General features: G+C 42.3%; 1 protein-coding gene across 1 annotated transcript in view; it reads right to left on the bottom strand.

Moving 5' to 3' along the window:
* The window catches only part of LOC106570539 (DNA-binding protein SATB1), a 43,541-nt gene extending 37,190 nt beyond the window's left edge, over positions 1-6,351 (bottom strand). Inside the window, exons 1-4 of the mRNA XM_082961418.1 lie at positions 6,348-6,351; positions 6,033-6,218; positions 4,872-4,998; positions 240-363 (exon numbers count right to left, since the gene is read on the bottom strand). Coding sequence (XP_082817544.1) covers positions 240-363; positions 4,872-4,998; positions 6,033-6,218; positions 6,348-6,351 — 441 coding nt within the window. The remainder of the gene's footprint in view (positions 1-239; positions 364-4,871; positions 4,999-6,032; positions 6,219-6,347) is intronic.
* Between the last annotated feature and the right edge of the window lie 8,858 nt (positions 6,352-15,209).

Genomic DNA, 15,209 nt, shown 5'->3' with positions numbered 1-15,209 from the left:
AGGTGCTTATATTTGTCCTGGTTCTCACATGTACAAGTGTGTGTGGTGAAATGGAAATGTATTTTGCATATCATATTCCGCCTGAGACACCCTCGGAGAGTGGGGTCACGAACAGGTGTGTATGGGTGTACATGTTCGTGTTTATGCACGTGTTTATGCCTGTGTGTACGTGTCCGTACCTTTGTACACATGCGTGTGCATGCGTGTATGTGCACATGTTTATGCCTGTGTTTGTGTACCTGCGACAGAGGGCACTCTTTGGCCAGTGAGCTCTGGTTCATGTCTCTCAGTAGCTCCTTCAGGGCGTTTCTCACTGTAGAGTGACTCCACTGTTCTGGAGGGAGTTCCTCCAACATGGGACAACTAGAACAAGAGAGGGGTAAGAGTAAGAGAGAGGGAGAGAGGGAGATAGAGAGAGGGGTGAGTGAGAGTTAGGTGGGGGCGATAGGGGGGAAGATAGAGGTGTAAATGGAGAGGTATACGGGGAGAGAGTGACAAATGGAGAGATAGAAGAAGAGAGGGAGGAAGAGAGGTAGATTGAAAAATGAATAAAAATGTTGTCTGAAATTGGTCCCCCTCTTGTGGAATGGCATATCTAGACTTTGGCTGACTGTGTGTTTCGGTGTGTGTTCCTGTATACACTTTAGGAAAAAAGGTCCCCAAAAGGGTTCTACCTGGAACCAAAATGGTTCTATCTGGAACCAAAAAGGGTTCTTCAAAGGGTTCTCCTATGGGGACAGCCGAATAACTATTTTAGGTTCGAGATACAGTGCCTTCAGAAAGTATTCACACCCCTTGAATTTTCCCACATTTTGTTGTGTTACAGCCTGAATTTAAAATTGATCAAATTGATATTTTTGTCACTGGCCTATACAATATCAAAGGGGAATTATGTTTTTTGAAACTTCTCCTAATTTATTACAAATTTAAAGCTGAAATGTCTTGAGTCAATAAGTATTTAACCCCTTTGTTAAGGCAAGCCTAAATAAGTTCAAGAGTAAACATTTGCTTAACAAGTCACATAATAAGTTGCATTTACTAATTTGCAATTATAGTGTTTAACATGATTTTTGAATGACTACCTCATCTCTGTATCCCACACATACAATTATCTGTAAGGTCCCTCAGTCAAGCAGTGAATTTCAATCACAGATTCAACCACAAAGACCAGGGAGGTTTTCCAATGCCTCACAAAGAAGGGCACCTATTGGTAGATGAGTAAAAATACAAAAAAAGCAGACATTAAAATATCCCTTTGAGCAAGGGGAAGTTATTAATTACACTTTAGATGATGAATCAATACACCCAGTCACTAAAAAGATACAGATGTTCTTAACTCCAAAGAGGAAGGAAACCGCTCATGGACTTTACAATGAAGCCAATGGTGACTGTAAAACAGTTACAGAGTTTAATGGCTGTGATAGGAGAAAACTGAGGATGGATCAACAACATTGCAGTTACTCCACAATACTAACCTAATTGACAGAGTGAAAAGAAGGAAGCCTGTACAGAATAAAAATATTCCAAAACATCCATCCTGTTTGCAACAAGGCACTATAGTAGTACTGCAAAAAAAAAGTAGCAAAGCAATTCACTTTTTGGTTGAATACAAAGTGTTATGTTTTGGGCAAATTCAATACAACACATTACTGAGTACCACTCTCCATATTCTCAAGCATAGTGGTAGCTGCATCATGTTATGTGTATGCTTGTAATTGTTAAGGACTGGGGAGTTTTTCAGGATAAAAAAAAAAACAGAATGGAGCTAAGCACAGACAAAATCCTAGAGGAAAACCTGGTTCAGTCTGCTTTTCCCAGACACTGGGAGATGAATTCACATTTCAGCTTGTTAATAACCTAAAACACAAGGCCAAATCTACACTGGAGTTGCTTACCAAGAAGACAATGAATGGTCCTTGAAAATCTAAGTCAAGACCTGGCAATGGTTGTCTAGCAATGATCAACACCAATTTTGCTAAAATTTGAATAATTTTTTTAAAGAATAATGGGCAAATGTTGCACAATCCAGGTATGGAAAACTCTTAAGAGACTTACCTAGAAAGACTCACAGCTGTAATCACTGCCAAAGGTGCTTCTACAAAGTATTGATTCAGGGGTGTGAATACTTATGTAAATGAGATATTTCTGTATTTATTTTCAATAAATTTGAAAACATAAAAAAAACATGTTTTCACTTTGTCATTATGGGGTACTGTGTGTAGATGGGTGAGAATTCTAATTTTTTTAAATCCATTTTGAATTCAGGCTGTAACACAATAAAATGTGGAATAAATCAATGCGTACAGTGAGGGAAAAAAAGTATTTGATCCCCTGCCGATTTTGTACGTTTGCCCACTGACAAAGAAATGATCAGTCTATAATTTTAATGGTAGGTTTATTTGAACAGTGAGAGACAGAATAACAACAAAAAAATCCAGAAAAACGCATGTCAAAAATGTTATAAATTGATTTGCATTTTAATGAGGGAAATAAGTATTTGACCCCTTTGCAAAACATGACTTAGTACTTGGTGGCAAAACCCTTGTTGGCAATCACAGAGGTCAGACGTTTCTTGTAGTTGGCCACCAGGTTTGCACACATCTCAGGAGGGATTTTGTCACACTCCTCTTTGCAGATCTTCTCCAAGTCATTAAGGTTTTGAGGCTGACGTTTGGCAACTCCAACCTTCAACTCCCTCCACAGATTTTCTATGGGATTAAGGTCTGGAGACTGGCTAGGCCACTCCAGGACCTTAATGTGCTTCTTCTTGAGCCACTCCTTTGTTGCCTTGGCCGTGTGTTTTGGGTCATTGTCATGCTGGAATACCCATCCACGACCCATTTTCAATGCCCTGGCTGAGGGAAGGAGGTTCTCATCCAGAATTTGACGGTACATGGCCCCGTCCATCGTCCCTTTGATGCGGTGAAGTTGTCCTGTCCCCTTAGCAGAAAAACACCCCCAAAGCATAATGTTTCCACCTCCATGTTTGATGGTGGGGATGGTATTCTTGGGGTCATAGGCAGCATTCCTCCTCCTCCAAACACGGCGAGTTGAGTTGATGCCAAAGAGCTCCATTTTTGTCTCATCTGACCACAACTCTTTCACCCAGTTGTCGTCTGAATCATTCAGATGTTCATTGGCAAACTTCAGACGGGCATGTATATGTGATTTCTTGAGCAGGGGAACCTTGCGGGCGCTGCAGGATTTCAGTCCTTCACGTCGTAGTGTGTTACCAATTGTTTTCTTGGTGACTATGGTCCCAGCTGCCTTGAGATCATTGACAAGATCCTCCCGTGTATTTCTGGGCTGATTCCTCACCGTTCTCATGATCATTGCAACTCTACGAGGTGAGATCTTGCATGGAGCCCCAGGCCGAGGGAGATTGACAGTTATTTTGTGTTTCTTCCATTTGCGAATAATCGCACCAACTGTTGTCACCTTCTCACCAGGTCTACAATTTTGTCCCTGACATCCTTGGAGAGCTCTTTGTTCTTGGCCATGGTGGAGAGTTTGGAATCTGATTGATTGATTGCTTCTGTGGACAGGTGTCTTTTATACAGGTAACAAGCTGAGGTTAGGAGCACTCCCTTTAAGAGTGTGCTCCTAATCTCAGCTCGTTACCTGTATAAAAGACACCTGGGAGCCAGAAATCTTTCTGATTGAGAGGGGGGTCAAATACTTATTTCCCTCATTAAAATGCAAATCAATTTATAACATTTTTGACATGCGTTTTTCTGGATATTTTTGTTGTTATTCTGTCTCTCACTGTTCAAATAAACCTACCATTAAAATTATAGACTGATCATTTCTTTGTCATTGAGCAAACGTACAAAATCAACAGGGATCAAATACTTTTTCCCTCACTGTATGAATACTTTCTGAAGGTACTGCACCACCTTTTGTGTATGTGTATGTGCCTGTCTGTGTGTGCACTTGCCTGTGTGTGTGTGTGTGTGTGTGTGTGTGTGTGTGTGTGTGTGTGTGTGTGTGTGTGTGTGTGTGTGTGTGTGTGTGTGTGTGTGTGTGTGTGTGTGTGTGTGTGTGTGTGTGTGTGTGTGTGTGTGTGTGTGTGTGTGTGTGTGTGTGTGTGTGTGTGTGTGTGTGTGTGTGTGTGTGTGTGTGTGTGGTGTGTGTGTGTGTGTGTGTGTGTGTGTGTGTGTGTGTGTGTGTGTGTGTGTGTGTGTGTGGTGTGTGTGTGTGTGTGTGTGTGTGTGTGTGTGTGTGTGTGTGTGTGTGTGTGTGTGTGTGTGTGTGTGTGTGTGTGTGTGTGTGTGGTGTGTGTGTGTGTGTGTGTGTGTGTGTGTGTGTGTGTGTGTGTGTGTGTGTGTGTGTGTGTGTGTGTGTGTGTGTGTGTGTGTGTGTGTGTGTGTGTGTGTGTGTGTGTGTGTGTGTGTGTGTGTGTGTGTGTGTGTGTGTGTGTGTGTGTGTGTGTGTGTGTGTGTGTGTGTGTGTGTGTGTGTGTGTATATATATATATATATGTCTCCTGATGGTAGATATTAGTTAATTACTTTACACAACACATATGAAACTAGTCCAAGCGCCAGAACCTCTTTGGTCGCTCCACCCCACGTCTCATGCATGTCTATGGGCCAAATGCCCTTCTCACCACATGTCTCATGCATGTCTATGGGCCAAATGTCCTTCTCTCCACATGTCTCATGCATGTCTATGGGCCAAATGTCCTTCTCTCCACGTCTCATGCATGTCTATGGGCCAAATTTCCCTTCCCTTCTGACATTCTAAAGATCCAGAACGTTATCCTGATAAGCGGGGAAGTTCCTCGTTAGTCGCCGCATCCTATAGTCTGTTGACAGACATTAAGATACAATTTATGTTTCGTATGTCTGTCCTCAAGAGATTCTGGGGTACCTGGTGAGCTGGATCTTGAGGGTGGTGACATGGTAGAGGTCCTGCAGCATGTCAGACACTGTGGCATCAGGAGCATCAGTCACACAGGACAGAGGGACAGGGTTCCACCTACCCACCTGGATCAAACCTGTAGGTAGGTAGGTAGGTAGGTAGGTAGGTAGGTAGGTAGGTAGGTAGGTAGGTAGACAGACAGACAGACAGACAGACAGACAGACAGACAGACAGACAGACAGACAGACAGACAGACAGACAGACAGACAGACAGACAGACAGACAGACAGACAGACAGACAGACAGACAGACAGACAGACAGACAGACAGACAGACAGACAGACAGACAGACAGACAGACAGACAGACAGACAGACAGACAGACAGACAGACAGACAGACAGACAGACAGACAGACAGACAGACAGACAGACAGACAGACAGACAGACAGACAGACAGACAGACAGACAGACAGACAGACAGACAGACAGACAGACAGACAGACAGACAGACAGACAGACAGACAGACAGACAGACAGACAGACAGACAGACAGACAGACAGACAGACAGACAGACAGACAGACAGACAGACAGACAGACAGACAGACAGACAGACAGACAGACAGACAGACAGACAGACAGACAGACAGACAGACAGACAGACAGACAGACAGACAGACAGACAGACAGACAGACAGACAGACAGACAGACAGACAGACAGGACAGACAGACAGACAGACAGACAGACAGACAGACAGACAGACAGACAGACAGACAGACAGACAGACAGACAGACAGACAGACAGACAGACAGACAGACAGACAGACAGACAGACAGACAGACAGACAGACAGACAGACAGACAGACAGACAGACAGACAGACAGACAGACAGACAGACAGACAGACAGACAGACAGACAGACAGACAGACAGACAGACAGACAGACAGACAGACAGACAGACAGACAGACAGACAGACAGACAGACAGACAGACAGACAGACAGACAGACAGACAGACAGACAGACAGACAGACAGACAGACAGACAGACAGACAGACAGACAGACAGACAGACAGACAGACAGACAGACAGACAGAGACTTACAAACAATGACACTGGAGGAAGAGCGTGTGTGTGTGTGTCAAAGCATATGTATGTGTAGTGTACCTTTTGCCTGTGCTGCTGAGCTATGAGAGTAGCCCAGGGTCAGTAGAGCCATCTCTATCAGCTGGTTAAACAGCAGGTCTCTCCTGACCAGTACAAACTCTGCATGCTCCTCTCGCCTCTCAGCCTCCACTGCCGAGACTGGGTTCTCTCTGTGCTCCACCACACACAGCACAGGCAGCAGGCTCCCTGGGACGATGGACACACAGCACAGCCAATCACATCACAGCATTCAGATAGAAGCAGAGGGCATGGGAAATTAAAAGGTAATAGTTGCCCACTCTTGCAATGAATGCACCCTCTCTCTCCTCTATTCACCCATTCCTCCCTTTCTCATTCCCTATTTCTCCTCTCCTCCTCTCTTCTTTTCAGTCCTACCTCTCTTATGCCAGTTCTTAGGTTGTGGTGCGGGTATCGTGGATATGGGGGCCGGGGTGGGGGCTCTGGCCCCTGGGCTCCCCTGTCTCGTCCTGCCCTGGTATGGCCCTGGGGGGCCCATGCCACCATTCAGCTCCAGGCGGGACAGTTTGGCAGGTGGGGGCCAGGAGTCCCCGTTACCAGGTGAGTCACAGCTCTCTGACACATGGCCTCCATCAAACTGTTGGTGGTCCATCACACTAACACAGCAGCTCAGAAACACCTGAGACAGAGACAGAGAGAGAGAGAGAGAGAGAGAGAGAGAGAGAGAGAGAGAGAGAGAGAGAGAGAGAGAGAGAGAGAGATACTGAATGACTGACAAGTCCTTGAGTTCATTTGAGAACCAATTTTTTAAAAAGCTCCCCCTTCCCAACGTTAAGAACATTTTCACGACCATTCCTTTGACTGTAAAACAAAATGTGGCCACCCTCCCCCTCATAAAATAATGATTGCCACCACAACTAACAATAACTGTAGCAACACTGTGTTTATAAACATGGATATCGACTTGAACACTTCTGCATGGTTTAGTGGCACAGTCGATGCCACGCAGGGCTACGGGCCAGAACATTGAGGCTCCGTCGACCACCACGGACGAGCTCACTCTCCCTGCCCGTCTCATTACACTACGATCAGAGCCACCTCTAGACAATAATCAGCTAGGGGGAAATCAGATGTTCAACATTTTCATGCTATATTTAGAATTATATAAAATATATGCAACAAATTTTCCACCAACAGGTTCTTGTGCCAATGCATCACACACAACCAATAGCAACGCAGCATACCAATTACCGACTTTGAGGGCTTTATCATTGTTTGCGTTTTCAAACCCACAATCAAATAGTGTATGTCAATCTGGAGAAACAGAAAATCTATCCCTCCCTACTGTACTCAGTATGGAAGGCTTGACAAGCTCTGAATTCTAAAAAACCTTTTGGTGTTTTGTAACAGATGTCACTTTCCATGAATGGAACGGCCAGTGCAGTTAGGATCTGGATTTACATTAGAGTGGAGTGGATGAATGTGCGCAAGTAGCCTACAGGAGACTTTTGAATGAATCAGATTAAAACATGGTGACTAGTTATACATTTTAAAAGTTAAATGACAAATATTTAGGCTATATTGAAGCATTAAGTTTGAAGTCGAGGAATAGCCGCTTGGACTGGAAAGGAGGCAGAACGTGCATTAAGCTTTTCTGAATGACTGAGTCTGCTGGGAGAATAGGACGACTTGGGAGAATGCTAATCATCAACAGACAGCGCGTCAGTAGCATAAGTAACATACAGCCAGACTGTGCAGTACGGTGCCTTTCTAGACCTTCTAATCTGTCGAAAGTAGACCCACAACTGATCCAAATGGAAGGACAAGGAAGTGAAACCGGGTCACTGGCGTGAAAGGCAAACACCCTATGCATCGTGCCCACTTGGTAGGAATTGTATCAAGGCTCATATAGCGAGGATTGTGACAGTATAATGGTTTTGGAATGACAGTCACAGGGACCAGGGTTTGAGTCCCCATCAGGGTACCCTCCTAATCCACTATATCGGTGTCAGGTGTTGTAGAGCACCATTGAAATGTCCCAGCCAGGTTTTAGTCACAGTACATTTGTGTTTGGCTAGCTGCACGTGGCAGAGTACGCAAAGAAATGTTATACAATTTATAAAAATTGCACCCGATTGATACAAATCATCATGATATCATTGTGTTAGGTGGGCCTCCTTTCCAGTCAACATTTAACTGGGATGCAGTGGAGGTCGGGGCCTTATTGGGCCTTATTTCTATTACAGCATATTGGTTTAATGTCATTCACCCAGTTCAATGTAACATCGATAGGTTTAGGTTACTACATCATACTCAAATGTTCTCTGTACCCATCATGAGGTTGCTACAACCTAGACTATGAATGAAATTTTAGGTGCACAGGTCTGGAGAATTTTGAGTAATCAAGGTGACAGACACATTCAATACTGCTGTGCACACTGTTGCCTGCATCTAGCTAACCTAGGGTGTAATCATTAGTCCAACAGTTGCAAATTAGAGTTTCTATTGGACAAATTCAGGTATGTTTATCCACATTTGGTTCCATTTGCTTCCGTTTAAGAAACGTTTTTCAACAGAATCGGCAGAATGAATCCACCCCTAATCACATGTAAACAGTTCATTTTCATAGCTGCCACATAAAAACAGCATGATCACTAGCTCCTTGTATATACTGTATAATTCCTTCTCGCAACTATCTACGCGCTCACCTCCTCTCACCTTTTCTCTTCACTTTTGGACTTCAGTGCACAACACATCAGCTGTCTGTGACTAGGTGAAAAAACCTTTCCAAGCCAAACCTTTATATCATGACCACTAACTACTACACACAGCCTACATTGTTGTCACGTCATAATCAACTACAACTACTACAACTACTAGAACTAACACATTAGTTTACCCGCTACAATCGTACAGTACAGTGTACAGTCAGAAAGCAGTTTAGCAGTTACAACGGCGGGCCCCAGTGGCAATAAATTAATAAAATCAAAAGCTTACCTTGACTTGGAAGAGTTCCAGTGTTGCATAGCCCTAGCCAGCTAGCTAACATAGCATCCCTCTCTGTTTGAGCCAGGTGTTTGAGTAGACTAAACTAGCTAGCTGCATTTGCTAGCTAAGTGACAGTTTAAAAAAATACAACTCTCTCTCACTTCTCCTTAATTTTTGAAGAAATGTATTTGTTAAAAACTTTTAAACTATAGCGTTTCTCTCTCTTTGAGTCAACTACTCACCACATTTTATGCACTGCAGTTCTAGCTAGCTGTAGCTTTTGCTTTCAGTACTAGATTAATTATCTGATCCTTTGATTGGGTGGACAACATGTCATTTCATGCTGCAAGAGCTTTGATAGGTTGGAGGACGTCCTCCGGAAATTGTCATAATTACTTGGTAAGTATATGGAATGTGGTGAGAACCATGAGCCTCCTAGGTTTGGTATTGAAGTCAATGTACCCAGAGGAGGACAGAAGCCAGCTGTCCTCCAGCTACATCATGGTGGTACCCTACAGAGTGCTGCTGAGGCTACTGTAGACCATTGCAAAGCAGTGTTTTAATCAATTGACATGTGAATATATTTAGTATAGTTTTATCTAAAAAGGATAACTTTTTTTATGTTTCACAATTTTTATTTTTATGAAATTCACTGAGGAGGATGGTGTTTGGGGAAAAACATTGAAAATGACTGTTTCAGCATGCATCGCAGATTTTATAGAGCCGATAGGCTATATATCTTACCTTTCAATGTTTTTGCTTCAGGCTGAATACTAGCATCTATTAAGTTGCAATGTCTAAATCAACTTAAAGTATTTACACAATTAGTTTTGTAGTGACACAATTCATTCGGATGGCTATAGCAAAAAAACATTTTTTTTTTTACTGTTTGTGATTCACAAATGATTATTTGGATTCCCATGATTCGATTGACCGCGATTTAAGTAACCGGACCCCAACTACTACAATGGCGAAGCACATCATTCATTCAATTAGGTAAAAATAGTTGTTTCATATGAATTAAATACATTTTTACTATTTTTAGAAATGTAAAGAGGAGAATCCGTTATACAGTAAATGTGATTTGTATGAGAGCTGCGTGTCTTGACAGTTCTTTCATGCGCAATGACGCATCAGCTATTCCTCTATGTTCTTGTGGATTTATAATGAAAATTGGTGCAGATTTTAATGATATTATGTGTGGTATGATTGCTAGTTAACCTATTGCACATCGGGACAAACTATCCACCTACCACTATTATCAATATGGATAGTGGGCAGGATAGAGTTGACTGTATAGTAAGTGGGCAGAAAAGTATAGTACATAAGAGAAGTACCAAAACATGCAAATGAGCAGATGAGGAAGTGGCTATATGGAAGGAATTAAATAGTATAACCTGCTAAAAGTGCAATGTAAACCAGGGAAAAAATGTGACCAATAATACAAAAATCACACAATCCTCCCCAAAGCAAAAAATATATATTTTGACAACCCTTTTTTTGACCAAACCCCCAGCCCAGTAAATGTCGATCTGTCTCTATAGAAATGGGGGGGGGGGGGGGGGGGGCAGTGCCCCTGTGACAACAATTTTGGATCCCCTTGTGGCCCCCCTACATGTGGAGTATGAAATAATTTTTACATAGTAGCATCTAATTTTTGCTATGATTCTTTTTTTTACATCCTCTATTAGACAGTGGCAACGATGATGATTATGAACATGGTCTTTTGCCTGCTAATGCCTGCAATGCAGTGAAGAAAACGATATGACAACAATAACGTCTAATGTAACTGGCCACTCTAACAGTTCAACTGGCCCCAGCTTGGCCCCCCCAGTTGAAATGGTCTAGAACCGCCACTGAACAGAAGCCGACCTGACAAAAGCGCTCTACAAATCGCCGTCACACTCAATGTGGATAAAGTTTTAGAGGTAAACGTTGTCAGTCCTCATTATTGCGCGTCGTCCATTATTGTAGATTGACTAATTGTGAATTTCAACAACAACAATAACAACAACAACAACAACAACAACAATAACAAAACCTCCACAATCTCTGTCATATTTATCTCAGGTACCGGTACATCCACAAAAACGTTCAGTTTTTTTTTATCGAAGTAGGCTAAATCAGACAAACCTGACATCCGCCGCTGGTTTCTTGTCTCTTGAGACTCCGAGATGCCGTTCGTAAAATAGTACAGTTCCTTGTGTTGTTTTGTGTGTCAGTGAGTGAACATCTCACTTTCGCCGTCACACTATTTATCGGTCTATTGTGTTGATATTAGCTGTGTGGCAACATGCCCCGTCGTCTCTTGCTGGCTGCGTTTTTCAGACCTCTTCAACGGAATGAAACGAGTCTATAGGCCTATAGGTGGTCTTCCCGAAATCTCTGTCAAAGCAGACACTGTCCCCGGGATTACGATACAGACCAGCTGGTGGGCTACAGGGATCCAGGAGAGAAACCGGTGAAGCGAACAATACACCGCGAGTGTCATTAGTCTGTCTGTGAAGCAACTCTCTCTTCTTCAGTTGGCTATTGGTTGCAACAAACACGCGCGGACAAGCATGCGCACGCGCTCCATACCTCCCTCTACCCAGGGATCTACCGGCCACCGAGTTTCTCTGGCCGTTATTAAGCTACACGTTTATACAGTACTAATAGGTAGCCTGTGTAAACCAAACGTAACTGTGAGCATGTGGAATGAAGCCGTGTTTCTTTGTTTATGAGAAGTTGAACGTGAAAACAGAACGAGACCTCCAGTACGTGTCTCCACGCGTACAGAGTTGACTTAGTTTGTACAAAATAACTGTATTTTACCAGACACTCTGCATGATATGATGGATATATAGCCCATCTGCCAAAAAATAAAGGATAATTGTTGAATCATTTCTTTAGATATTTTTTCCAAATTCAAATTAAGATGAATCACGCACGCGCGAGCACGTAAACCCATAGCCCATAAACAGGCAGCTGCATTAACATATGGTGTAGTAATGAATTCACCACTGCACTCCGGTAGCGTAAGTGTATTAAATGTGACAATCACGCATAAATGTGTTTATTATTTTCTGCCGTTATATGCATGGTTTGTTTTTATATCCGGGATGTAATAACTCTCCATGGAATCGCTTTGGATGTGACGGGCTGCTTATCAACTTTTCTCATCTGTGTTTGTTGTTCAAATTATTCTCGACCCACCTCCATATAAGCAATCATCTTCAATGTATCCCTATTGTAGGCACATCTTTTATTTTAGGTGATGTGAAGCCGTTGAAGTGGGGGAAATTATGAGCTTGACTTCGGAAGTTATGTTGATTCTAATGAATAGACTGGATATGAAGGGTAGCCTATTAAAACAGAGGGGTAGCCTATTAAAACAGAGGGGTAGCCTATTAAAACAGAGGGGTAAACCTATTAAAACAGAGGGGTAGCCTATTAAAACAGAGGGGTAGCCTATTAAAACAGAGGGGTAGCCTATTAAAACAGAGGGGTGAACCTATTAAAACAGAGGGGTAACCTATTAAAACAGAGGGGTAACCTATTAAAACAGAGGGGTAAACCTATTAAAACAGATGGGTAGCCTATTAAAACAGAGGGGTAACCTATTAAAACAGAGGGGTAACCTATTAAAACAGAGGGGTAAACCTATTAAAACAGAGGGGTAGCCTATTAAAACAGAGGGGTGAACCTATTAAAACAGAGGGGTAACCTATTAAAACAGAGGGGTAACCTATTAAAACAGAGGGGTAAACCTATTAAAACAGATGGGTAGCCTATTAAAACAGAGGGGTAACCTATTAAAACAGAGGGGTAAACCTATTAAAACAGAGGGGTAAACCTATTAAAACAGAGGGGTAACCTATTAAAACAGAGGGGTAAACCTATTAAAACAGAGGGGTAGCCTATTAAAACAGAGGGGTAGCCTATTAAAACAGAGGGGTAAACCTATTAAAACAGAGGGGTAGCCTATTAAAACAGAGGGGTAAACCTATTAAAACAGAGGGGTAGCCTATTAAAACAGAGGGGTAACCTATTAAAACAGAGGGGTAACCTATTAAAACAGAGGGGTAAACCTATTAAAACAGAGGGGTAGCCTATTAAAACAGAGGGGTAGCCTATTAAAACAGAGGGGTAAACCTATTAAAACAGAGGGGTAGCCTATTAAAACAGAGGGGTAAACCTATTAAAACAGAGGGGTAGCCTATTAAAACAGAGGGGTAGCCTATTAAAACAGAGGGGTAAACCTATTAAAACAGAGGGGTAGCCTATTAAAACAGAGGGGTAGCCTATTAAAACAGAGGGGTAAACCTATTAAAACAGAGGGGTAAACCTATTAAAACAGAGGGGTGAACCTATTAAAACAGAGGGGTAACCTATTAAAACAGAGGGGTGAACCTATTAAAACAGAGGGGTAACCTATTAAAACAGAGGGGTAAACCTATTAAAACAGAGGGGTAGCCTATTAAAACAGAGGGGTGAACCTATTAAAACAGAGGGGTAGCCTATTAAAACAGAGGGGTAAACCTATTAAAACAGAGGGGTAACCTATTAAAACAGAGGGGTAGCCTATTAAAACAGAGGGGTAGCCTATTAAAACAGAGGGGTAGCCTATTAAAACAGAGGGGTAAACCTATTAAAACAGAGGGGTGAACCTATTAAAACAGAGGGGTAACCTATTAAAACAGAGGGGTAGCCTATTAAAACAGAGGGGTAACCTATTAAAACAGAGGGGTAGCCTATTAAAACAGAGGGGTAACCTATTAAAACAGAGGGGTAACCTATTAAAACAGAGGGGTAAACCTATTAAAACAGAGGGGTAGCCTATTAAAACAGAGGGGTAGCCTATTAAAACAGAGGGGTAGCCTATTAAAACAGAGGGGTAGCCTATTAAAACAGAGGGGTAGCCTATTAAAACAGAGGGGTGAACCTATTAAAACAGAGGGGTAACCTATTAAAACAGAGGGGTAACCTATTAAAACAGAGGGGTAAACCTATTAAAACAGATGGGTAGCCTATTAAAACAGAGGGGTAACCTATTAAAACAGAGGGGTAAACCTATTAAAACAGAGGGGTAGCCTATTAAAACAGAGGGGTGAACCTATTAAAACAGAGGGGTAACCTATTAAAACAGAGGGGTAACCTATTAAAACAGAGGGGTAAACCTATTAAAACAGATGGGTAGCCTATTAAAACAGAGGGGTAACCTATTAAAACAGAGGGGTAAACCTATTAAAACAGAGGGGTAAACCTATTAAAACAGAGGGGTAACCTATTAAAACAGAGGGGTAAACCTATTAAAACAGAGGGGTAGCCTATTAAAACAGAGGGGTAGCCTATTAAAACAGAGGGGTAAACCTATTAAAACAGAGGGGTAGCCTATTAAAACAGAGGGGTAAACCTATTAAAACAGAGGGGTAGCCTATTAAAACAGAGGGGTAACCTATTAAAACAGAGGGGTAACCTATTAAAACAGAGGGGTAAACCTATTAAAACAGAGGGGTAGCCTATTAAAACAGAGGGGTAGCCTATTAAAACAGAGGGGTAAACCTATTAAAACAGAGGGGTAGCCTATTAAAACAGAGGGGTAAACCTATTAAAACAGAGGGGTAGCCTATTAAAACAGAGGGGTAGCCTATTAAAACAGAGGGGTAAACCTATTAAAACAGAGGGGTAGCCTATTAAAACAGAGGGGTAGCCTATTAAAACAGAGGGGTAAACCTATTAAAACAGAGGGGTAAACCTATTAAAACAGAGGGGTGAACCTATTAAAACAGAGGGGTAACCTATTAAAACAGAGGGGTAAACCTATTAAAACAGAGGGGTAGCCTATTAAAACAGAGGGGTAACCTATTAAAACAGAGGGGTAAACCTATTAAAACAGAGGGGTAAACCTATTAAAACAGAGGGGTAGCCTATTAAAACAGAGGGGTAACCTATTAAAATAGAGGGGTAAACCTATTAAAACAGAGGGGTAGCCTATTAAAACAGAGGGGTGAACCTATTAAAACAGAGGGGTAGCCTATTAAAACAGAGGGGTAGCCTATTAAAACAGAGGGGTAACCCTATTAAAACAGAGGGGTAAACCTATTAAAACAGAGGGGTAGCCTATTAAAACAGAGGGGTAACCTATTAAAACAGAGGGGTAAACCTATTAAAACAGAGGGGTAGCCTATTAAAACAGAGGGGTAGCCTATTAAAACAGAGGGGTAAACCTATTAAAACAGAGGGGTAGCC

The sequence above is a fragment of the Salmo salar genome, chromosome 14 (genome assembly GCF_965601325.2).
Source record: "Salmo salar chromosome 14, fSalSal1, whole genome shotgun sequence".
In the NCBI taxonomy this organism is placed as follows: Eukaryota; Metazoa; Chordata; class Actinopteri; order Salmoniformes; family Salmonidae; genus Salmo; species Salmo salar.
The sequence above is the reverse complement of the archived record's forward strand: the minus strand, read 5'-3'. Positions and strand labels throughout refer to the sequence as shown.